This window comes from Ahaetulla prasina, chromosome 4 (assembly GCF_028640845.1).
Source record: "Ahaetulla prasina isolate Xishuangbanna chromosome 4, ASM2864084v1, whole genome shotgun sequence".
In the NCBI taxonomy this organism is placed as follows: Eukaryota; Metazoa; Chordata; class Lepidosauria; order Squamata; family Colubridae; genus Ahaetulla; species Ahaetulla prasina.
This window is the reverse complement of record NC_080542.1, coordinates 55,944,216-55,969,960: the sequence shown is the minus strand read 5'-3', so window position 1 is coordinate 55,969,960 and position 25,745 is coordinate 55,944,216. Positions and strand designations below refer to the sequence as shown.

The window sequence follows — 25,745 nt, the reverse complement described above, 5'->3', positions numbered from 1 at the left end:
GTGATGGCATTCGGGAAAAATTGTTCTTGTGTCTAGTTGTTCTGGTATGCAGTACTCTATTGCGTCATTTTGCGGGTAGGAGTTGAAACAGTTTATGTCCAGGATGCAAGGGGTCTGTAAATATTTTCACAGTCCTCTTTTTGACTCAGTATACAGGTCCTCAATGGAAGGCAGGTTGGTAGTAACTGTTTTTTCTGCAGTTCTAATTATCCTCTGAAGTCTGTGTCTGTCTTGTTGGGTTGCAGAACCAAACCAGACAGTTATAGAGGTGCAGATGACAGACTCAATAATTCCTTTGTAGAACTGGATCAGCAGCTCCTTGGACAGTTTGAGCTTTCTGAGTTGGCGCAGAAAGAACATTCTTTGTTGTGCTTTTTTGACAACATTTTTGATGTTAGGTGTTCATTTTAGGTCTTGAGATATGGTAGAACCTAGAAATTTGAAGGTCTCTGCTGTTGATATTGTCTAGTATTGCAAGAGGTGGTAGTATGGGAGGGTTTCTCCTAAAGTCTACCACCATTTCTACGGTTTTGAGTGTGTTCAGTTCTAGATTGTTCTGGTCGCTAGTTGTTCAACCTCCCGTCTGTATGCGGATTCATCATGGTCTCAAATGAGACTGATCATTGTTGTGTCATCTGTGAACTTCAGTAGTTTAACATTAAGCACATCATCATGTGATCATGCTACTTAGTGACAGCAATTCCAGCAATCTCAGTTATCATAAGTAAACATGGTCACATGGGTCATTAAGCAAGGATATGTGAATTCTGAGTTTCTGCTGGCTTCCCATTTTTTCTACTTATAAAGAAGCTGAAAGGGAATACCACAGATCACAATTGTAGTTTGATATTGTAATTGCAAGTTGGGCATTAAGCTCCCAGATCCCAATTATGTGACTTCAGAGATCATGCAGTCCCCCTTGTTCAATGCCACTGTAGCTAAACAATAACTGAACAAATGGTTGTAACCTGAGGACTACTTGCAGTTAGGGTTAAATACTGTCAATTGAGCCCAATTCCTTGCTATTTTGAAACTGTTCAGTTTCTCTTAAGCGAAAATTAGTCCTTCACTTCCAACATGTTTACATGTGAACATATTATACCTACAATATGTTCATAAATCGTTTGTCTTTCTGTGGGACTAATAGCTGTTATATCCATTACAAATATCTCTCTGTATTTCATTTCACAGAATCTAAAAATATGACATTAAAAATTATCCAAACTTAAATTTAGGGCAATTAAACCAATAAACATGATGATTCCATAATTCCATAAAGTTGATATAAGCAGAGAGCATGTCCATGATATTTAAATTCCTGGACAGTTGCTTTATTTTTAGAACAGGAATTTGCTAATGTTAAGCTCTGAGTTAGCTGGTTCTTTGTTATTAATTTCATATGTACCAAAATGGTTCTTGTACATGTCCCATTATAGGACCACACATCATTGCAGGATTGTCAGTTTAATGATTATGGCATTATTTAGAAACATTGATCTCTCTCCTATTTGAGCAGAATCCTTTCTTTTTACAGCTATCGTTACATAGCACTGTATTGCTTTAAACAAAATTGTTCCTGTGGCTTAGAAAATAATTTATGCCTTTAATACCAGTGATTTCTGATTCACTCTGCAAAAGTGTGGCATACGTACATTTCAGCAACAAACCAGCCTGAAATCTAAGCAAAACCCAGCTATGACTTTGAGATTAACTGTGATTTATATGCTATCAGTGAGACAGCTAAGGTTTTGCCAGGTGCAAAGACAGATCACATTAACCAAATCCCCAACATGGGCAAGAGGTTAGAAGTCCATTCAGGCTATAATTATCTATGTTTCTACAGCTGGACAACATGAGCTTATAGACTGAATCATAGACAAGAAAACAGGTACAAATCTGTTTAAAGCAATGCTTTTCAAACTTGGCAGCTTTCAAGGTATGTGGTTTTCATCTCCCAGAATTCCTCACACATCTTAAAATTGCCAAGTTTAAAAAACAGGGATTTACAGTAATCAGTATAACATTCTTGATCACAGTAATGACAACCAGATGATGCCCATGAGTGGTGGTGTTAGCTTTGAGAACTGAAGTACACTGCTTATTTATAAGCTTACTACGAACCCCATATTCACCTACAGAAATATAGCTCATCTCAAATAATATGTAAAGGTTTATTTCTTTAAATATGAATCACTCTTTTTGTTAAAGTTTGAGAATGTTACAAAAATGTTTCCTTTTGCAATGCTGTATATGAAAAGTTCAAATTAAATTGTCAGAACATTTTTGTTTGTTTTGCAGTACATTTTTCATGTAATAATTAAGAAAACAGTGGGATGGTTTGCTTGCATATAGACAACATCAACATCACATTTAAAATAGAAAGAAAAAGGCTGAATTCTGTTGACTTTAGGGTAGAAAGCATCTTCCCAGGGAGCAGAAATATGATTTTTCATTAAATTTCAAGCTCAAGTATTAATTATTTTATCATGCCTGCTATAAATTCTGCAACTTTAACTGTATACACAGTTTAAATGCATATTTCTTTCCATAATAAAAACTTAAGTTTATATTGGTTATTGAACTTCATGATCACTTTTAATCATGGTTTATGTTTTCTTGCCATTTCTATGCCTTCAAACACGCTAGTGTTTGCTCAATTACTCCGTTTGCAAGTATTTCTTTTCCTCTTAATTTTGGAGAGGGAAACTTAGTACTGTAGAAGTAGAGAATGAAGTGGGAGGAATCTGACAATGGCACAGGTTTGAAGTATTGAAGCATTAGAACAGCATGATGGAATGCAGAATGTGCATGACATCACTGACAGCAGTTATCTTGATAGTAAATCTATTTTGGAACTGGTATAGTTTGAATCTCAGGGAGAAAGAAAGCTGCTTGAGACCTAGATGTTTGTGGGTGGACTGCTTCTTTAACTAATATAAAGCAGTAAGTCAATCTACAATGCATTGCAACAACCAGCTAACATTACTAAATTGTTTGTTCACAACGCAAATCCAGTCATTGCCATATGCAAACATATAGCTTTGGATTATTTTCCTCAGTAAAAAGTTTGTTTTTGACTCATTTAATTAGGTTACTTTTATTCTTTTTAGTACTTATGTTTTAGAGCATATTTATGCAGAAATATTGAAAATTCAAGAGTACACTAACTTTTAAGCTCCTGATGACTGCAACATCTACAAGCTGAAAAGGCTATAACTAAATGAACCTTGGTGTGTTGAACTTTTCATTGTAGTCAGTTCACACATTAGTTTCAGTCTATGTACATCAATCAAGTGAGAGATGTGTATATAAAATATCATATGGTATTCTAGAGTTCTCACATTGTGTCATATTCTTTCAGTTGCCTGAATTAAAAATTACTCTTTTCCCAACACAATTTTTACAGATTTGTCTCTAGCAAAATTTAATGAGATGAAAGATATCAGCATACAAGGACTTCAGCAAGTGAACTCTTTTCAACTGGAAACCAATACATCTCTTTGGACATTTGGGTGGATATTCTGTTTCTTGTTCTCACACTTATTAACATTAAATTGCCAGGATGCAATTCACTTTACGGACGAGGACATATGCTGCTGGTTGTTTACCTTATTCTGTTAAACCTTTATCATTCTTGGAACTCCCTCTTTATGTCTTGCAACATCATAGAAAAATGGAACATGATCAGCCTGTTTGATTTTCTCTTTGCCCTCAGCTTGTGTTTTGTAAATTTTCAAGCGGATAATTGCAACAGTTGGAAGGAAACATTTGGTCATTATTCAAGCTATGTAGACCCAGATTCATTTGTCCTTGCCCATAAGTAGTTAAGTGGCAACAACTGTACTAATTCAAAAGCACTCTGCTTGGAAAAGCCTGCTGTGTCTCTGACCTTAATTGTTAGTTTTAAAAAATGACTGTTTAACCTGGACTCTCTTTTTTAAAACTGATGGGGTGTTTCATTTGTAATTTTTCAGTGATTTTTTTAAAAAAATGTGCATTGCCTGAACACATGGAGAAAAGCAGACAATACACATAGTTAAAATAAAACTAACAATGTTGGCTAAATCACCTGCCTTGCATACTTTAAAGTAGAAGGTTAGGAAATATTTCAACAAATAGATTAGATAATTTGAAAAACCTAGAAAGCTGGAAGCCTGGCACAGAATTAAATCTGGGTCTACATTAATAAACAGACCTGAAGGTAAAAGGCTTCTCTTTATTTACTCAGTAAATATGCTACTAGATGCTGAGGTACATGACACATATTGCTAGGATAGTAACATCACCCATTAAGTATAAATACAAGGATGAAATTATTTCATAATTCCATGGAGGCTAAAGAGAAATACTACTATAGTTTGATTGGATGCATTACTAATGGTACCCAATTCATAACCAGAGATCAAATTTAGAAAATGATATAATTGTCTATGTTCATCAAGAGGTTCAGCAGTTGAACATTGTACTTTGATTTAAATTTATACTAGGAAAATTCATAACAATTTAAATACACCTGAAAGGACAACTCTAATCTGCTTAAATTAGCTCCACTTTCTCATAAATATTTTAAACCCTTTTTAATGAAATGCCTTTATGAAATGAAGGGAAGTAGGCCAGAATCAATGATGAACCATTCTTAAATCAATATAAATTCTGATTAATTACAAGTTTTAGATTTGCTAAAATTAGGTTAGACAATTGTCTATCACCAGCCAGAGAAATTTTAGAAAAGAAGGGAAGAGCAGAAGAAAAATATGACCGGAAGCTTTTAAAAGGGTGAAGAAACTATGTGAGCAAGCAGCTGCTATAGTCAAAGTCTGATTTGTCTTGGCTGATTTTGATGTGGTTTGCAAAACATGGGTTGTGTCTGAATGGGTTTTAGTGAATCCTTTAAGTACTATTTTGTTTTGTATCGCCAAGTGATTTGGAGATGCAGTTATGTAGTGGATAGTTGATTTTCTCTTGGAATGCATCTCCATCTCCATCTCTATCTCCCTTCCCAGTTGAGGAAAATTTTCTCAGCAAAATTAGGGAACGAATTGGACCAAACTACTTCCAGGAAGACATAGATTGACTTAAGATTGTTTCTATAGCATAAGAAATATGTTGGGCAATTTCTTCATAATTCAACTTAAAGCATTTCAGAGAATAAGTGATCTATTTTTCTCTATCCCAAATGTGTGTATATGTTGTTGTACATGCACATTATATGTTGTTGTACATGCACATTAAAAATAACCCTGCCTGTTTCAATTTGCAGGAATATTTCCATGGCTCTCTGTAATTTACTCAATTAAGAGATATAACCTGTTTTAATTTACTTATCAAAGCACAAAACTGTATATTTAACCTAAATAATATTTCCCATGTGATATTAGAATACTGTAAGAAATACTTTACTGATTAAAAAAAGTCCTTGGATTATGTTGATCATGTTGATTATGTTGAGCACAACAGACTGAATAATGTTCTAGAATTCTATAGCATCCCACCTATAAAGGACTGGAAACCAGTTTGAATGAGAAATATCACTGGACTGGATTGGCAAAGGAGATAAGACTATTTATCTTTCCTTATTTGATCTAGAAGCTGAATTTATATTGAGGGAACCTGGATAGGAAGATGAGTATGATTTTAAAATTGAAGATCTACAAAAACCATTAATAACCTGTCCTATTCTATCAGACACTAAGCTAAAAATGCAAATTATCTTCAAGTTCTAATAGGGAATATTAAATATAGTGGGGGGGCGGGAAAAGAGATTAAAATTGTAAACTTTGTAAAATTGTAAAATTTGTAAAAAAATGTAAACAAACAAACAAAATTCAATATAAAGATAATTAAACTAATGATAGCAAATAGAGCAATCAATCTTGCAACTGAGAATGAAGATTTTGAAATCCTAGATAGCTTCTGCCTTTTAGGAACAACCATCAATAAAAATTATGTTGTAGACTAGGCCCTTAGTCTCTGAAGGCCCTGGAAAAGATATTTAGATATATGGTTTCTTTATAAACACAAGAAAATTGCAAGCAATAATATCCCTGTAACACTCTATGCAAACAAAATTAGGGCTTTGAAAAGATAATATAGAAAGAGCATTGATGCTTTTTAAATTTTGGGTTGGAGAAGACTCTTGAAAACAAATCAAATCAACACAAAAGTTGTCATTCTAGGTACGAATAACCAAGCTGAAATGATCTATTTTGGACACATTGTGTGAAGACTAGCTCTCTGCATTATAAAGCTCTTTATTTTTATAAAGTTCTCTTTATTTTATTTAGACTTCATATTTTTTAACCAGCCATCTCCCTTATTGGAAAGGAAAAGAGGTACGTTGGGTGAACTTGAATGCAGAAACAATGAGTGCATTATTGGAAGATTGAAAGACCTGATTGAGAACAGAGATAAAATCTATCTACAGATAGTTGTCCACTTAGAACTGTTGCTTAGTGACCATCTGAAATTATGGCAGACTCAATAAAAGGTACTTACCATCCAGATTTGAAGTTCCAATGGTTGCCCCTCCCCAGTTATATGACTGCATTTTGGGTGCTGGACAACCAGCTTGCATTTACTGCAAGTTGCAGCATTCTGCAGTGACATAACAATTTATAAGATTTTTGGTGAAAACTGGCCCCATAGTGAATAATGTATTAACTTAAAGATCCACTTAATGGTCTCGTGATGACTAATTTAATAACTAACAATTGTAAGCTAAGAATCTGTAGACTTGATGGCATAGAAATATAAATAAATTATTGTCATATTATATAGATGAATGCTGATTACTTTGAAAATAAAAAATAACAGAGTGGTTTCCTCATGCTTAATGAACAGATGTGCATGCATATTTTTTAATGACCTGACAAGTTGCAACCCCATAGGATCTACAGAATGTTTCAAAAATCAAAGAAATATGGGGGTGGAAGTACAAGAAAATAAAGTCTTAGCATGCACAAGCTTCTGCTAGTTACGAGTATATAATTATGGTGGAGAAAAAACAAAAATTGAGGGGGTTATGCAGACAAAATGGAAAAGGAACACTGTTTTCCTTCACTAATATTACATGGGAAGATCAGTTATACATAGATAACTGTTTAATTTATGCAGATCAATTATAGAAAGATAACTTTTAATTTATAAGGCTGAAAATCAGCCAAGATTTATTTAATCCAATAATGAATTTAAAAACAAACTCTGAAAGTAGAATAGTGTTTTTGAAATTTTTTGTAATCAATTTAGCTAAGAATCTTTAGTAAACTTAAAATGTACTGTGACTCCTCCTTTTCTTAGATGGCAGCTTCTTACCAAAGGCACCTATGTTAGAATTTTAAAACGACACCCTATCATTTTGATTTCTATTCTTTGAGGTTCAAAATAAATTGTTTTTTTCTAAAAGGGTACTATTTTGCAATTGCAATAGCAAAACCTGATTAAGGTTAACAAAAGTATTTGTTAACATGCAGATTATGCCATTAGTAACTTGAGTCACAAATTGTGCATTCAAGTTCAGATGTTTGTGGTATCAATATTATTGAACATTTGAAAGCCTAAGCATTATAAGGGCATCATTGCCTTGAAAGGAAAATGTGGATTTTTCTTCTTCTAAGTTGTTCCTTTTTCCAAGTATTGTTGTGATAGCAATATGCAAACATCTTAATTTTTCTTCAGTTTTAGGAACACACACTTTTGTATTGTCATGTATGAAAAGTTTTTAACAGGAATGCTATTGGAAGAAGGCTTTAATAATTCCAGTGTGAACTGGATCCTAGAACAAACAGTCCCAAGAGCAATAAATAGAAGCTTCTGTTTGCGCTGTACAGAGCTGGGCTTTATTTAGATTTTGTCACTTGGTATGTAAGCGAATGTGTGTGCACACCTCCATTGTTACAAAACACTGAACAAGCTCACATAGAGGGAGCATAAATAAAAGGATTATAACAAATGCAAAATGAGAAAGAAAATTTTGTGCTAAACAAGTGTCTTTAAATGAATTGGTATCAATTGTAAAATTTCATAGAGCAGTGAGAGTAAAAAAGGCTTAATAAGTAGTCTGAAGGCAATTTATTCTTTTATTATAAATTTAGAGTGAATGACCAATGAAAAAGGATGACAATGGAGTACCAAGAAAGCTCATATATCAAAATTTTAGCAGCATTTCAACAGTTCTGGGCTCCCAACATTCTTCAAGCAATGCTTCCTCAAATTCTTTCCAGTAAATACAACTATAGCAATAAGTTTTAAACGACAGAGCAGACTTCTGAGAAAAAACACAAGAGTTGTACAAACATTGTGATTAATGCCAGAGAATTTCTCAAATGCTAATGCTTCAGAATTCCATAGCAATAAAAGGACACCAAATATTGTCTCTTAACTGCTCTGAAAACACCTTATTAGATGCATAGACAATGAATTACAGCAATTTGCAGCTTTTTTGATAATTTATCTACTAATATCTTCATTTTATAAAACAAACAAGACTGGCAAACTAAGATAATTTCTCAAAAAGTAAAAACTAATTTCTCATACAACCTGTTAAATTATCTTAGCAATGCATGCGGGAACTGCAGCATTATCAATATTTCCACTCTTGGTTGACATCCTGTGTTCTAATGAACAGCATGCTGTGGATGTTTCCAAGTCAGCAGTAACTTCTCCTAGTTTGGCCTGAGATGACTGCTACATTGAGATGTTATCAAAAGACAAAAATGACCTTGCAGCAGATTTCACTTCACCAACTGTTAGTATCAGAACTAATCCTTCCAAATGCTTCTTGGAGTTAGCATTGATATTAAAAGCTCTCCACAGTGCCAGTTTTAACAACCAAACACCTCTTACTTGAGTACTTCCCTTTTTCTTTAGATATTGAAATGTCTGTGCACACTGCCAGAATTTCTGTGCACACTGCCAGAATTGCTCAATTCCACTGCATAGATGAGATTTACTGGATGTAATCATAGAAACAAGGCAGAATTTCAGTTTCATCTTTCTTTTCCTGAACTTGTTCATTAGATTGATGGTAATGAACCAGAATAAGAATCACTTACAAGTGATGGCAAATATCTTTTAAAAGAAATTTGAACTCATCATATATAAAAGCAGAGTTGGATTTCTAAAAAAATAAATGCAGTAGGTAATAGGTAACTGCAACAATATGATGCTTTTCTACTTACAGGAAAATATTAATATTATCTTGGCATTGCTGGTGTTTGATGAATAGAAAAGAATGCTAAATAAAATATATAGGGAAGGAGAGTAATAGCAAATATACATACTGACAAACAGTATAATACTGTCAAGCTATTCCTCTTCTTTGGTACTGTCTAAACTTTCTTATCCAAAATATATAAGGGAAATGCAACATTAAAAAGCTACATTTTAGAAGTATTTATAAAATCAATGTTCATACAGTATTATACACAACAATATGATATGAACCACATTTTACCAATGTACTTCCGTATTATTTTGTTTCAGTATCATTAAACTTTTTTTCAAAAAAGAATCTTACTCAGTTTACATTTTGCTTTATCATATATTATTATATTGACAAATGTCCCAGCTTCTCTAATGGGTTTAAAAATCACCACTAAATGATACATTATATACAGGTTTTACTAGAGATTAAGTTCTAGGCAATTATTTTTATCTCACTTATAATTTAAGGTAGTATTATCAACTACAAGCGTGTATGTATATGGGTGCGTGTCTATATACACACACAGACACACACACAGACACAGAGACACACACACACACATTGTACAGAAGAAATGGCACCAAAGATACTCATAGTATGTACAGTAGATGTTAGATACTGAGGATAAATGACTTGCAGACTATCTCTTACTGTATAGTTGATCAGGGAGTTCTGCAATCTGAGGACGAGACTTAAAAGAGATACTCCCTTTTTTCTGGAAAGAACAGTGATGTATCAGACATATGGTAATATTCCATACATTAAGATTGCCATAATGCCAGCACTGAATAAGCCAGCTACAGGAACAGTCACAAACCAAGCTAGAAAGATATTGCGGAAGAGATGCCAGTCAACAGCCTTCTTGGATCGTATCCAACCAACAGCTACCACAGAACCAACCTTGGAAATTTGAGAAGAAAGTTAGAATTAAAAATATCTTAATATGTATGTATATGTGTGTATATATATGTGTGTGTGTGTGTGTGTGTGTGTGTGTGTGTGTGTGTATGTAGGTCTTTGGTTATTCGGGTTTTCTCCCGCGTAAAATTGGAAGTGTCTTGGCGACGTTTCGACGAAGTCTCATTCGTCATCTTCAGGCTTCAGCTTCGTGCTTCTGGAAGCAATGTGTGATTGCAGCTGTTTCTTCCTTTTTAACTGCTAGTGGGGGTTTGAACTGATTGGGTGGGAGCTTGGCTGTGCTCTGATTGGATGGGGGGGTTTTGTGCTCTGATTGGATGGGGGTGTGTCCTGTTTGGGTGGGGGCTTGGTTGTGCTCAGATTAATTGCAGGGGGATTTGAGCTGGAGAGTTGCATTGCTGTTGTTTGGCTTTGTGTTTGTGGTCGTGCTACATCTTCATAGTGGATGTCTGTCTGCTGTATGTATGGATTGGAGGGGTTTGAAATGGCTAATGTTGCAGCTGCGGTCTGGCTTCTGGTCCTTGGTCGTGCTTCCTGATCAGTGTGGGTTTGGGTCTGCTTTCTGGGTGGATGTGTGGTGGTGACATCCTGTGTGGACCTCGTGAGTGTGGGTCTGGAGGGTCTCGTGTTAGGGACTGCAATCACACATTGCTTCCAGAAGCACGAAGCTGAAGCCTGAAGATGACGAATGAGACTTCGTCGAAACGTCGCCAAGACACTTCCAATTTTACGCGGGAGAAAACCCGAATAACCAAAGACCTACAAACACCCGCGAAAACCTCAGAAAACACACACACACACACACACACACACACACACACACACACACATATATATAAAATATATGACTGAGGGTCCATAATGTTGCTTGTTTAAATAGCCAGGAATTCTTTATTGATCACCATCATCACACAATCTTGTGAGTTACAGTGGCACACAGCAGTGATTTGGGGAAACGGATCAGAATAACCACCACTGAATATGTCTAATGTGTGATGCAATGAAAACTGTTCACTTTAATAAGTTACATTTTAATGCTAGGTATATATGACATCCCAACCCTCCACTTTCTCAGGATTGTCAAAAAAGTTAATGTGCTGTGACCATTAAACAACCATATTTATGGACCCCAGTTTATAAATAAATGCCAGTCAGCTGATGCCCAAAGTTAAAAAGCTCTAAAAAATTGTTGACAATTAAATTTCTTATTCATTTTTATATGGAGCAAGTTCAATAAATGCTGCCAACCAAAGATCTTTTCAAACTTTGCTACAGAGTAATTTTTACTCAAAATGTCTGAAAAAGAATTTAGGTTGTTACGCATGTAAGTACCTGCTTCATGGGTACATGAATTTATACAAAGGCATATTTCTATAGATATATATTCCACTTCATTTATCATTTCTTGGTAAATGAAGTCATATTCTAAAAGTTTTCAATTCTCTCCAATTATTGACAACAGCATAATCCACTTAATGTATCTTAAAAGCTAGTTAAATGGCCATTTTTGTTCAATCAATTCTGACCCCATTATTTTGGAAATGGATTGCAAACAAACAAATAAATAAATTCAAAGAATCTGTTTTGTAACCCCAGAAAAGTGTGGCTGTTTTAAAAGGTTGTAAACATGGTACATTAAGTGCTCTAAAATAATTTTGGGAATCACATCCAAAACACTGCAAAGCCTAAGAATAAATATGTATAGAAGCTAATAAATTGCTTCTACTCATTTTTATCAGGATTCTATGACTTTTCAATCCCTCTTAATTGCCAGCTGAATGCTTAACAAACAGCAATCAGGATACCACCTAGAATGGCATTCCATGAAGCATCAGCACTTATTTTAAAGAAAAAATATGGTTACGCTCTTCTCATGTGCACAAGAATGAATTTTCCTCATGAGCTTCTCTAGATCAAGTAATATAAATTGGCAGTGTAGCTGTAGCACATTTTTAGCAGCACTGAGCAGGTGCCAGGCACAGCAGAAACTATGCAAGTATTGGAGGACACAATCTTTAGCATTCAAGAATGACAGATTATAGTGTCCATAACTAAAATTCAACTGCTAACTGATCCAACTATTGCATATTAAATGATAGAAATTGTTACTGAATCTCCTATAGTCCCAAATCTTGCTTCCAAGCTCTTTTATTTCTGTCACAAGGGCATGAATAGTGTTCAGTTGTTTTTTATCTGGACCTGAAATCTGCAGCTATGTGACTGCTAATTGCAATATCTAATTCAATTGTTTCAGTGCATTTCATACTGGAATATAAACAACATCTACACATCATCCCAGTATATCAAATAATCAGTACTATTACCTAGATGCTTTCTACTGTGTTCATCCCTTGCTCATTCTTTTAGGTTTTTCTTCCAATTTCCAGCTGATCAGACTCACTAGTAATATCTCCATCACTTTTTTGCTAGCTTTTTTCTTCTTTTCAAAATTAAGAAAAAACTAGGGGGAGTGGGACATGGCAAAACAAACAGATGTGTCTGAAGTTCTAGCCTGGCTGTTACGGTTGACTCGCTACATAGCCCTGCTCCCAATCAGACAACAGTAACGGGAGGGGGTAGGAAGGCATTGTGATGTAGGGGAAGTTTGGGAGAGAATTCTGGAATGAAGTTCCCTGGAAGCATGAGACAGACCCAAACCCCAAGATCATCGTCTGGGAACATCTGAGGCAAGCAGCCCATTTGCAAAATAAAAACAGTTCAACTGATTGGGACGTTCAGGGGGAAAAAGAAAAAGTTTTCTGATGTTATTTGTGCACAAAAACATCAGAACTGGTTTTTCTACTTCTGTACCCATAAGGCTTTTAATTAAAGTTCTACTCTTGGTGAAAAAATATTCCAGGAATTTCTTTTGCTGTTTAATGCAGTAGGACAGTTGACATTAAGCTAGTTCTCAGGGTAATAGCCTACCTGGATTCCACCAGGAGGTCATCCTTGAGATGTTGGCTATGACCAAAGAAACGGAAGAAAAAAAGAAGCCAGAGAGAGAGAGATCCTGGCTCGGGAACAGCAGTCGCTACCTCAAGCTGGAGCAAGAACACAGCACATGCTCTAAACCAAAACCCAAGAAGTCTGAGCAATCACCCACAGCCAAGAAGGAGCAAGTGAGAAATGCCTTATACTAGGGACTGAAGACCACTGGGCAACGAATATGGACAAGGCAGTGGAAGCCAAAGACCCATTCTCCCTGCCAGAATCAATGTGGTCTGAGGTAGCAGATGGAGAGCAAAGTGGCTAGTTGAAAAGGATGACCCTACTAAGTGGAACATCCCAATTGCCAGTTGCAGCTCATCAATGGAGCATCTGAGACAAAAGTTCAAAGGGATGGAGATTTGTGCTGCGGCAAATCAAGGAGCCGCCTCTCTACTGGCATAGGAATCGTGGAAAACCTGGTGATTCTGGCAACTCCCTCTCCTTCCTTCAGCCAGCAGCACAAGCAGCTGCAGCTGCGGTCAGAATGCTGGTGCAAATGGCCTTCACTATGCCTCCTTCTCTGTTGCAGCCAGCAGCAGTGGCACTGGCTGTGCTCAGGGCCAGAGCTGTAGTCAGGGCCCTGGCCTTGTGGTTGCATCTGGGATTCCAGCACTGGTACCAGTAACAGCAGTTGGTATTCTACCTCGGGATATGTCTTTGTGCAGGAGGAACAGCAGCCAACCCCCTTGGTGGTCCTCTTTGATGGGTGCCCAAGGCATCTAGCCCATTTCTTGGCTGAAGTCTGGCATCACATGGAATGCTACTGAGCAATATATTTGGATGATGTGACATAGGTCAATGTTATCGTGGTCAATCTGGAAGGGAGTGCTTCAGAGTGGCTAGTGTCACTGCATGGTGAAGGCACCCCTGAGATAGATGACCTCGAGGCTATTATGCAATCCTTATGAGTATGGTTCAAAGACCCCCATAGCAGCCCTTTGTGCAGAAGTCTGTATCAGTGCCCTAAACTAAGGGAAGTGACTGGTTAACTATTTCCAAGTATTCCACCACCTACCCAGCCACCTGGGAGACTGGCCGGAGTGCTTGCTGGTCTATCATTTCTGAGAGGGACTGAGCAAGGAACTATATCAGAATTGTCTACTCCGGAGGTGGAGGGAGGCTGCCACACAACCTTCAAGCAGGGTACTGTGTAGCCACAGAGGCAGAGGTTGACATGGTAGAATTCTACAAATATACCGGGCACGAGAGTCAGAGGGGGTGCACCACCAGCCAAAGGAGGCAAACCCTGCCAAGCCTTGGAGGCTGCGTTCATTGAGGAAAGGAGGGGCACTGTGCTGCCAAATGCCTCATAGCATGGCCAAAGACTGTTCCCCTCCTCGTGAGCCGACCAAACAAAAGTGTTCCACTGAAGCCAAAGGAGAAAATGCATGTGTGGCAACAAGTCATAAGAGTTCTCCCCTCTGTCCATTGAAGGGAAAAGAAGTCTGGCCCCTGTCAAGACAGGACTAGTCTTCTGCGAGAGTGACAGTGAAGAAGATGATCTGATGGTAAGTGGCACCATCATTGCCATGACAGCTAGGGTGGAGATTTCAGTGTCCTTGAGAGTAAAGCAGGTCCTTATGGCCTTGCTGGACTTGGGATGCACCAGCTCCCAAGTGGTAGAGAAGTTAGAATTGAAGTTAAGGAAACCCATAGTATTTTCTCAGCTAGACAGTTCTGTAACAGGTGGAGTGCCAGCAACCTACTTAACCGAGCTTCTGAAGCTAAAAGCTGGGATCTACACAAAAACTATTCAATTTATCATGGCCCTGGAATGACAGAGGCCATAGTCCTGAGCCACTGGAAAAAATGGAATCCATCTGTCAATTGGGATAGAGACAAGTGGCAGATGTGAAGAAAAGTATCCAACCAGCAAGAGTTAGGGAAAGTGCTTAGCCACCAAGCACCTACAGTCAAGAAAGCGAAAGTGGAACCTGCCAATAAACTAAAGGAAAGTGGCAGCTTAGAGCCATTGATTCTCAAGGAAGATTGCAGCCTAGCTGAGGTCTTTGGCGAAGGAATTCAACACACTTCTGCTCCACAGACTGTATAACTGAGGTGGTGCTTGGGGCTAAACTGTCAAAGACCAAACTATATTTGATAATACCTAGGGAACTGGAGGAGCTTTGCACATTGATAAAGAAAAATTCAACTGCTTTCAGGATTGCTACCAGTTCTGTTTGTGCTAGAATGGGCCTCAGCGGTGTTGCTGCAACTAATAAATGAAGTCCTACATAAGCACTTGTACAAGGTGGTCTTGGTGTATCTAGACAATATATTGATATAAAAAAACCAAGGAAGAGCAAATGAAATTGGTCAAAGCAGTGCTCGAGAAGCTGTGGAGGACTCAGCTTTTCATAAAGTTGTCCAAGTGTGATTACCACAAGATCAGCTTAGACTACCTAGGGTACTGGATTTCGAAAGATAACATAAAAATGGATCCCGGGAAGGTCCAAATCATCTTAGAACGGGAGCCTCGGCGAATGAAGATGCAACTTCAGAGTTTCCTCAGCTTTATGAATGGAGGGAAGATATCCTTCATGGGGGGAGATATCTATGGACTTTATTGTGGAGCTGTTGGAGAGCACTGGGAATACTGTGATCTGGGTCATTACAGACTTACTCTCTAAGCAGACCCACTTTGTGGCATGCCCTAAGATCCCCTCCACTCAGGGCCTGACTAAGCTCTTTTTACAGCATGCGTACTGGCTGCAGGGCATTCCAAACACATAATTTCAGATTGCGGTTCACCTCAAAAATTTGGCCCAAGTTCTTGAGGTTGTTAGGCTTTTCCCAGGGCATTAGCTCCCCCCATCATCCTCAAATGAATGGAGCTTGTGAACATATGAATGCAGTCAGGGAACAGTACCTTTGATGCTATGTGAACTGCCAGCAAAACAATTGAATCAAACTCTTGCACTTTGCTGAGGTGATCTATAATAACTCTGTGCACAGTAGCACTGGATTTGCCCCCTTTCGAGTGGCTATGGGTGCAGAATTTGTGCCTATGCCAGAGCTTCCTCAAGGATCTCCTTCGCTGACTTCATTGGCTGAGTAGATGAGTACTCTGAAAGCTATCTGGCCTGTAGTGCACAAACATTAGAAGTAGCATGGGAAGTGCAAAAGAGATAGGCTGACAAGAACAGAGCACCTCAGAGAGAGTTTAGAATAGGGAATGTGGTGTACTTGTCCACAAAGTTTTTGCAATTGGGCCAACCTTGCAAGAAGCTGAGCCCTAAGTACATAGGTCCTTTCCATATCATCTGGATTATAAATGGCATGCAATGATGGTGGAATTAAAGTGACCAAGAAAACATAGGTGCATTCACCCAGTGTTTCACTCTTTTTCCTAAAGCACTTCCATAGCTTACTGCTGAGGCTGGCCATTAAGTCGCCTCTCTCCCCATATGAGTATACGGAGAGAAGCACTTGAGGTCAAGGAGATCCTTGATTCTCAATACCAAAGTGGAGGTTGCATTATTTAGTCTTATGGAAAGGGTTTTTCTTGACAGAGGCACACTGGGGGCAGTAAGGAACGTCCATGCCCCTAGGCTTATTCAGAAATTCCATGCCTCTGACATTGATAGGTATTAGTGCGAAAACACATAGTGTAGAAATAATGTGCCTGTTTATTTCTTTGTTGGGTTAATCTTCTTTCTGGCGAGTCGGCATATCATAGTTGACTCTCTACATAGCCCTCTTGCACCCAGACAATAGTAATGGGAGGGAGGATGGAAGACATTGATATATAAGGGAGGTTTGCGAGGGAACTCTGGAATGCAAATGTGCCACCTGAAAGCATGAGACAGACCCCAAACAGCCTGGCAGTCAGGCTGTTTCTAAAATAAAGCAAATGCAACTGACTGGTGAACAATGGACAGTGGGAGATCCAGTGGGAAAAAAATAAAAGTTTTCTAATGCTGTTTGTATGAGAAAACTTTAGAACTGTTTTTTCTACTTCTATACCCATATGACTTTTCGGTAAATTTATACTCTTGGAGAAAAATATCCCAGGAGTTTCTTTTGCTATTTAATGCAGTGGGACGATTGACATTGTCTTTAAAAGAAACTTACAGAGAAAGAACGTGGAATGGTAGTATAAACAGAATTCAAAAAGCACATTTTATTTAAACACTGAACTAAAAAAATGCGATTATGTGTTTGAATTCAATTTTTTTCTCCAAATTTTTAAAAGGGCATCAGTTATACTGGTTTTTAGAAGCAATTTTATACATTATACAAATTTAGTGTATTTATTTTAATGACAATACGTATTAGAAAAGCAGTTAAGTTCACTGAAAAGCTACAATGTCTAGAATTTCAAACAGCTACGCTTATATTGGTTTGAAATTAAACACCATTTGCCTTCAAATAGAAAAGCTGTGACTTAGACAGCACTGCACTTGTGGTGTTCCCCCTAATTTTTACATTCTATAATCCACAAGTGTCCAATATGAAAAAAAAATATTTGTGAGAAAAATACTATTAATGCAAAGCTAACATTAAATTTAATATGCGGAAGCAAGAATACTAAAATGTTAAGTTTACTGCTTGTTAATTGACTATTAAAATGAATTCTACAATGTAATTCACAAGTTGCAAAAATAATAAGCAATAAAAATAAATTATGCTGTGTGTAATCTAATATTTGTTTTAAAAATCAGTTTCCTATTATTTGGAAGAATTTATCACTCAAATTTTTAAAACATTTTTGAAAGTAAATAAAAATTCCACATTTTGAGTTTTGATTATTGATGTTATAAGCAATATAATATATTGTACGTCACGAGACATTACATAGTGAAGGCAAAATGGGGAAAAAAAATCAGAATTTACTATTTATTTATGTTCTTAAATGATTGTGAATGTGTTTAATTGGCATGACCACTGCAAACTCCAATACCTTGCAATGAGTGGAGCTTATTGGAATACCCACATTTGAGGCTACAAGTACGGTTAGCGCACACATAACTTCAATGCAAAATCCACTGTGAAGAAATAAAAAGAGACAGATGGAGATTTTGTAGCGTAAAAATGACACACAGGAAATCCCATGCCATGCATTCATCAGGAAAGTGGAAGGATGAAGGATGTAAAGTGTCAGAACCTCTTGGCAAAGAAGAATGCAACAGATCAAAGTTCATGTGGCATGACCTACAGAAAAAATTTGGCTGTTCAGCGCCAAATCCATCATCAAGGTTTGAACAGCACTCAGGGAAAGCCCAATACAGATTTTTTTAGCTTATTGTATTCATAGTAATGAACGAGCCATTTAGACTTTCTGTAACAGATGATAAAATGCCTTAATTCTATTCTCATTATTAGATTTTTTCCCTTTTACTTTTAAAATGTAGATAGAATTTTTATTTAATAGTCTTGTATAATTGCATGGCCATATGAATAATTCAGCATCTTGTGCAAAAACATTAGTTTTTGCACAAGATCTCTGAAATTAATAGGGCATGCAAAAATCCAAAGGCTGCCTTTTAAAAGAACATATAGCTACATAAGATTGAATGTGGCTATGCATTTAGTTATGAATAAGTGCTGACAAGTTTATAAGTGCTCAGCTGTATAAAACTTGAAAGATAATTAAATGTTTGAGAAGGGAAGTAAAACCTCCTATATCATGTATTTTATAAAAATCTGAGGAATGTCTTCTACATCCAAGTTTCCTACTGTAGTGTCATGCCATTATAAACTGATCTAAGCAGCAAGGTTAAAAAAAATAAAAATGAATAATCCAGCTTGGCTGCAGTCACAGGGCAAAGGCATACCTTGCAGTGTGTAGTACTGACAGGAAGTCCAACATTGGAAGCTATCACAACTGTGAACGCCGAAGCCAACTCAATAGTGAAACCACTGCAGGAAGCATAAGAAAACACTTCACAGTCACTCTTTTTTTAAAAAAAAATATCTTGATCTATCAGTCTGGGTTTATACCTTGCAACATGCCAAAACCTTACCCGTTTCCTCTTCAAATGCTTTCCTCCAATGTTTGATCATTGAGTTATATTAAAAGAAGAAGAAGCTGCTGCTAATGAAAACTATATACACACGCATACATCCAGATTAAATTAGTGAAGCAGCTTTCTGGTACCTGATATCTAATCTATATTCCAAGAAATTAAGGCTTAATTAGCAATTAGGTTAGCAGCAGAATTCTAGTATGCATTAAAAACAAATGAAAATCATGGATCCAGTTTTTAGTTTTGGAAAGCAAAACTAAACTACTTCGATTTATGCCTTTTTTCTATGCTATTCAAGACATTGTCAGACTTTTCTGCTCAACTAGACCTCAATAATTTAGGCATATTATGTTAGTTTAACGATAAGATATTCAACTCAGTTCAAAAGAAAAAATAATTAGGGGCAAAGATGCCATAGCAAAATTTATCAAAACATTATCCACTCAACATGCACTTACCTTGATGGTGTGATAGGTGTGAGGTCTTTTCCCATTGTTTGGATCACTCTTCGTCCCCAAACCCAGAGGCCTACACAGATGCCAATTCCCCCATACAGTAGCAGCCAAACAGGAGTAGGAGAATCTTGCATTACACGACCCTGATCGTATATAAGCCAGAGGGCAACCAAAGGGCCTATAGCATTGCTAGAGAAGAAAATATAACATCAAATCCTAAATATTTTGCTGCAATAGCCTGCAGACCATCTTAACATACATCAGATTATCTTCTTACAAAGAGCTGTTTTTCCATAAGCATTAGCCTTATACTGTCTTCTCAGTCAATCTCCTTCAATGTTCTTTATTTTTTGCTTCCCTGAGCATAATGACCATGTTGTTATGCTATTAGAGAATACCAAATGACTCTTGTGCATGTCTCATGAATATTACTGGCAAAAAGCTACACCTAACATAGATCAACCATTAAAGTACTTTGCTGATTGTTTATCATTGGTTTTATGATATTTATGCCCAGATGACTTCAGAACTATTGACTTTGTAATAGTACAGCAACATTAGCCTCAAGTTCATTTCTGAGCTCAAATCCAACAGCTGGTTTGAAGCACTAAATGCTATCAAGTCTGGCTACCTCAGGTAATGTTTTTTCTGTTGCAAATTTATGTATTTACCAAGAGGCGTCTAAAAAAGATCTTGTTTTATGTTCATCTCTAACAAAAAATTAGACTGGTGAAGAGATCAAGTAGAGGTTCCCTCCTTCTTTTCCTCAATGATCAGGGCTATTTGCATGGACCATTTAAAAATCATGCAATTAAAAGTGGGCTGGAATTGAAAATAAAATATAGGGCTCAATACATATCAGCTTGGAATACACAATGGACATTAGAAAAGTCCTAGGAGTTTCCTGAACAGTAGTGCCAGATATTAGGACTCTTTCAATCTCACAAATGATTTAGAAGACATTGGACTTCATACATACATTTTTCTGCTATTTGATGAACAGTTGGACTTTTGTGCAAGCCTGGAAAAAGTTGTGGTTGTTTTAAGGAAATCCAATTGATAAAACAAACACCTACCACCTTGTTGGAACAAAACATACAAGTCCTGCTCATTTTTTCTGAGACTGGTTGTGCAATAATACCTACTTAAAAGACTGTAATTGTGGTAATTCAAAAGCAGTATTATTATTTCATTTGGTTTATGACTAAGATGAGATGAGGGATATTCAAAGATGATTTGAAAGAGAATAATGCTCTGTTACTTTACTACCATTATTAACATACAGCATTTCTGAACAACGTTGAATAATTTGTCACTGGACAAATAAATTGAATACATTTCAAAAGAATACAATTTCCAATAAATAAATTTGAAACAAATCTGAAATGAGCTTACATTATTTAAGATTCTAAATACAGTATTTTAAGTTTTAAAATTTTCAATTTTAAACCATTTTGCATAATGCTAATAAATATACTGGTATATGTTCGTTACTGAAAATAAATTTCCCAACAATAGCAGACAAATGAAAGTGTGGGACAAGAGCAGGAGAATAGAGACTTATTCAGGTTGATTGTTTTTCATATACTTACAAATGAAAAAAAGAGAACCCATCTATTTATTACATTTACATCCTGGATTTCATTCAGGAGCGCAAGATAGCATAGTGTTTCCTGTCCTATTTATCTTCGAACAACAAACATGTGAAGTAATTTGCGCTGAAAGAGAATGACTAGTCCAAAATCATCTGTGAACTTCTCTGGCTTAGGGTGAATCAGAATAATTATCTTCCGGCTCTTAATCCAACATCTTAACCATTATTTACTCACTCACACTATCACAGCAATGTTTTATTCAGTTCCAGCAACTTTTTATTCTCACGCTTATGCAGGAAATGTAATATGTAAACTCACAAATCTAAAACTGCAGTTGGAATTTGCCCAACTAGTTCAGTTTATCAGAAAAACTTATTAGCAGTGCTTAACTTTAAGAATGTGAGAGGAGCTAAAACTCATCAATGCTCTTTTTAGTGTTTCTTTGGAAGGATCTTCCAAAGACATTCAGTTGGTTCTTAACCTATTTGGTTTCCAGAAGCTGTTCAAATTAAAGCTCTTCCATGGATCTTGACACCATCTTGGTTTGATTGATTCAACTTTATTCTCAGTTTTTCATTAGTTTATTGGTACTTTATTGTTTGGTTTTTATTTACTGCATATCGTTTTTAACATATATTTGCATACCATCAAAAGTCCTTAGGGGTTTGGCAGTCTATAAATGTAAAAAATATTCATAGGCATTTTGGTTGGCACTTTTTCTATCTTAGAAAATCATCAGTTGGATAATTTCTAGTTCCTGCCTGGAACTATTTGCATTGTGTTATTCCTTAATGAATAAAAATATTGATATAAAAGTTAAACAGTATCAGGTGTTGAAAACTGGTTTGCAGTCACAAACTGCTTTATTTTCTAATGGTATGTTGTATCTACATTAAGGCAAGGGACATTTTGGAAATAACATTTCTAGATTTTTGCTTAATTTTTATTATAGTAATCTGCAGAACAATAAAAGTAGGCAAGTTGGGGAACCTGACAGACATCATGATATGAATAGCTCCAAGCTGTTTATTTCTGCATTATCTTTCTATCCTGTTTTCAGCATGCATAAGTTTAATTATCATTATCCTCCTTATCCTTAAACTTCACAAAGAGATACAATATAAATTAAGAACAGGTTATATGATTCTTATCTGTTCCCTAGTAGTATTGGGGGGGGGGATATGTTTTAACTCAGTTTCTGATCAGAAAGAAAAAAAACCAATAATTGAAGATGCAGTCACTAACTAGCTCAGGCAAAATATTTGATATTCCAAATACCTTGAGTTTCTCCTGTGATTCCTTCAGGAAAACTAAGAAAAACTACTAATTCTGTAAACACTGTAGAATCCTTATTGTGTTATTAAGATCACTCAAGGACACAAAACTATGCCAGCTTTTAGATTCTACTGAGCTCTTCATCAAACCAAATCAATAGTCCGCTCCCCTCTATCCTTGGGGAAAGAGGGGAAATATCTTTCTTGATATTCAGTCAGTCTAATAAAGATACCAGCCACTAAAATTAGGATGCTGGAGTTTTTTGACTAGCAAATCTCCATTTAAATGGGGACAACTCTGTAAAGATGCCTCCTATTCTAATAGTAGTTAAGCAAGCAGGGTTCCCAGAGAATGTATATTGAAGTAATATTTGTTCTAGCTACTCTGTAGGATGTTAGTTTTTATAGGGTTTTTTTTCTTTATAAAACCCACCAGATATAAAATTAGGCTGATTACACGACTATAAACATAAATCTACTGTAATTTCTTTCTATCTTCTAATCACTTACACATAAATCTGTATGATTTATCTAAAGAAAAAGGCACATTAGTGTTAATAGATTTTATATTTTAAAAAATGGGACAGTAACCATTTATGCACTTTATTTAACCATTTAACCACTTCAGCAGCTTTGAAGAATTTTCAGCACAACATGACAAGTCCCAGCATCTGGTAGAGCCTATTGTGAATGTGAATGTGAATCCACTCCGTGGATCCATATTCTGAATAATCATGGATATAACATTTAATTATAGACCTATTCATATTCTACTAAATCAGAGCTTCTCCCCAACATATTAATGCACCATATTTATCAATTAGGAGTGAATGAAAACATTTACCTCAAAATGGGTATTTTGGGGGAAAATGCCCTTCCAAAGATAAACGTTCTTTAAAAGACCTCCGTACTGTAATGTATGAACAAATTATTATCTCTCCTCCCACCCTCGAAAATTAAAATAGAAGCAAAAGATTGTAAAAGCTGCTAAATGAAAAAACATCCTTTTTGATAATAGTGACTCTCAAAAAGTTAAACTACATGCAATTGCAAACAGGTCACAAGAATATTATATTGTGCTTGTAATACATTTAATAGCCAATATAAAATTGCTAATTACCTGTTAACAGGATTTCCATATATTCCATTTTCTATGTATGAATAGTATTCCATGCCTGCAATCCTTTAAATAAACTATTAGGGCACTATTGCAACGTTAGAACAGTTGACTCTGGTTGTCCTCTCCACCCCCATTTCCCTTGCAAAAAACAGCATGATTCTGTCTTGTAAATGTATGGATGTTTCCATAATAGCAATGAAGGTCTCTCAAGCTGTTTACTTGCCATTGACAATTTGCTGTTGCAGAAACTCAGTACTCACAGAATATAATTTGGGAGTTACTATTATATTTCTAAAAAAGGAGAGGAAATAAAGAAAGAAACTATAAAACACCCACAAAGTTAAAACAGCAACACTTGAATATTATAGCTCACCAACATCTTCAAGCCAGGATATCTGATAATAACCATATGCCTTCTATTCTTTCTCGAATGAACTGCTATTCTAACCAATCATATATAATCTTGTGGACAGTTACAATGGATCAAATGGTATTATTTTCCTTTTATAACCTAGCTGGGTCTTACAATTGCTAATTCTAATTTTCCTTCTAAAAATACTTGCAGAAAGCACAGAATATTTTTGAATTATTAGCAACAGCTGGCCTCTATCTGGAAGAACAAACACACAAAAGTAAGACATGACAGTCTCTTTTTCTGTTATGAGAGTTCTGATGACTGTATTGGTTTATATTGGTTTATATTTTCGGCCTTGGTTGCTTCTGGACCCTTTGGATTTTCTACGGACTATGACCAATATTATAGCCTGAGTGGCTAGTAATATGACTAATATTAGGTCCAACGATCTATTGGTATGACCGGAACATCTCCGCCAGTCAGGGATGGACATCTTTTCGCTATTTATTGACTATTTCCCATGAGATACTGTTGCGAACTACTACGATCATGAGGTTCTCACTGCAGGAATGGCCTCCAAATTATCGAGGGCTTATTTTAACGAAGGGTCTTGGGACCCAGAGAGGTGGCATGCGCTAAGAAGAAGTTGTGGGGGTTTTTAAATAGTTTTTTAAATAGGGGTTCTATAAGGGGGGGGAGGGATGTGGGGGGTGGGGGTGAGAACCCGTCGGGGAGGGATCCAGCCCCTGTGCTAGTTCGCGACACTATCCCATCTAGTCTGAAGGCAGGGGGAGGACGCCCAGGTTTAGTGGGTTGTCCGATCTGTACGGTAAGTGGGAGAGGCAGATATGGCGGGGGGGAGGGGCCGTACCGAGTTGAGGGAGCACGCGTTCGATGTCTGCGAGCGATCGCGTGCTCCGGCCCCTCAGTCCCGACCCGTTCCCCGGGTGGCCATGATCCTCAGAGCTTGGATCTTCGGCTGATGTTATGTAATGCTCGGTCCGTGGTTAATAAGGCCCCCCTGATTTGTGATCTTATTCAGGGGGAGTCCGCGGACCTTATGGGCATCACGGAGACCTGGTTGGGCCCAGAGGGGGGGGTCCCCCTTGTCGAGATGTGCCCTCCAGGTTTCCGAGCATTTCATCAGCCGAGGGTCCAAGGTAGGGGTGGGGGGGTGGCGGTTGTCATTAAGGAGGATCTAGAGCCGAGGGAGACCACTGTTCCTCAGATTGCCGGCTGTGAATCCCTCTATGTGCGGTGGGGCTATAGGAATCAGTTGGGCTTGGTGATCGCGTACCTGGCTCCTTGCTGCGTGACCACAGCCCTGCCTGAGCTGTTGGAGGTACTCGCTGCTGTGGCGGTTGAGACCCCCAGACTTATAGTCATGGGGGATTTTAACCTGCCATCAGTTGGCTTGTTATCAACGGCAGCTCGGGAGTTCCAGGCTTCCATGACGGCCTTGGACCTGATTCGAGTAAATGATGGCCCTACGCACACGGGGGGAGGCACGCTGGATCTGATTTATATCTCTGGACAGTGGCTTAATGATCTGGTGTTAGATGATTTAGTAACAGAACCAATGTCATGGTCGGATCATTTTCTCCTTCGCCTAGATTTCCGGACCGCCATTCACCACCGCAGGGAGACGGAACCTATACGGTGGTTCCGTCCCAGGCGCCTGATGGACCCTGAGAGGTTCCTGACGGAGCTTGGGCCATTCCCTGAGGATCTGGCCCACGGCACGGCTGAGGAACTGGTCGTGGCCTGGGAACAGGCCGCGGCCGGGGCCTTGGACCGTGTCGTGCCTTTGCGGCCTCTGACCCGCGAGATCTCGTCCGCCCCTTGGTACTCCGAGGGGCTGAGGGA

General features: G+C 37.4%; 1 protein-coding gene across 1 annotated transcript in view; it reads right to left on the bottom strand.

The window, feature by feature from the left end:
• Positions 1–8,062: 8,062 nt before the first annotated feature.
• The window catches only part of LOC131198201 (sodium-dependent phosphate transporter 2-like), a 97,330-nt gene continuing 79,647 nt past the window's right edge, over positions 8,063–25,745 (bottom strand). Inside the window, exons 9-11 of the mRNA XM_058182699.1 lie at positions 19,539–19,728; positions 18,889–18,973; positions 8,063–10,102 (exon numbers count right to left, since the gene is read on the bottom strand). Of these exons, the coding sequence (XP_058038682.1) occupies positions 9,938–10,102; positions 18,889–18,973; positions 19,539–19,728 (440 nt within the window). The 3' untranslated portion in view covers positions 8,063–9,937. The remainder of the gene's footprint in view (positions 10,103–18,888; positions 18,974–19,538; positions 19,729–25,745) is intronic.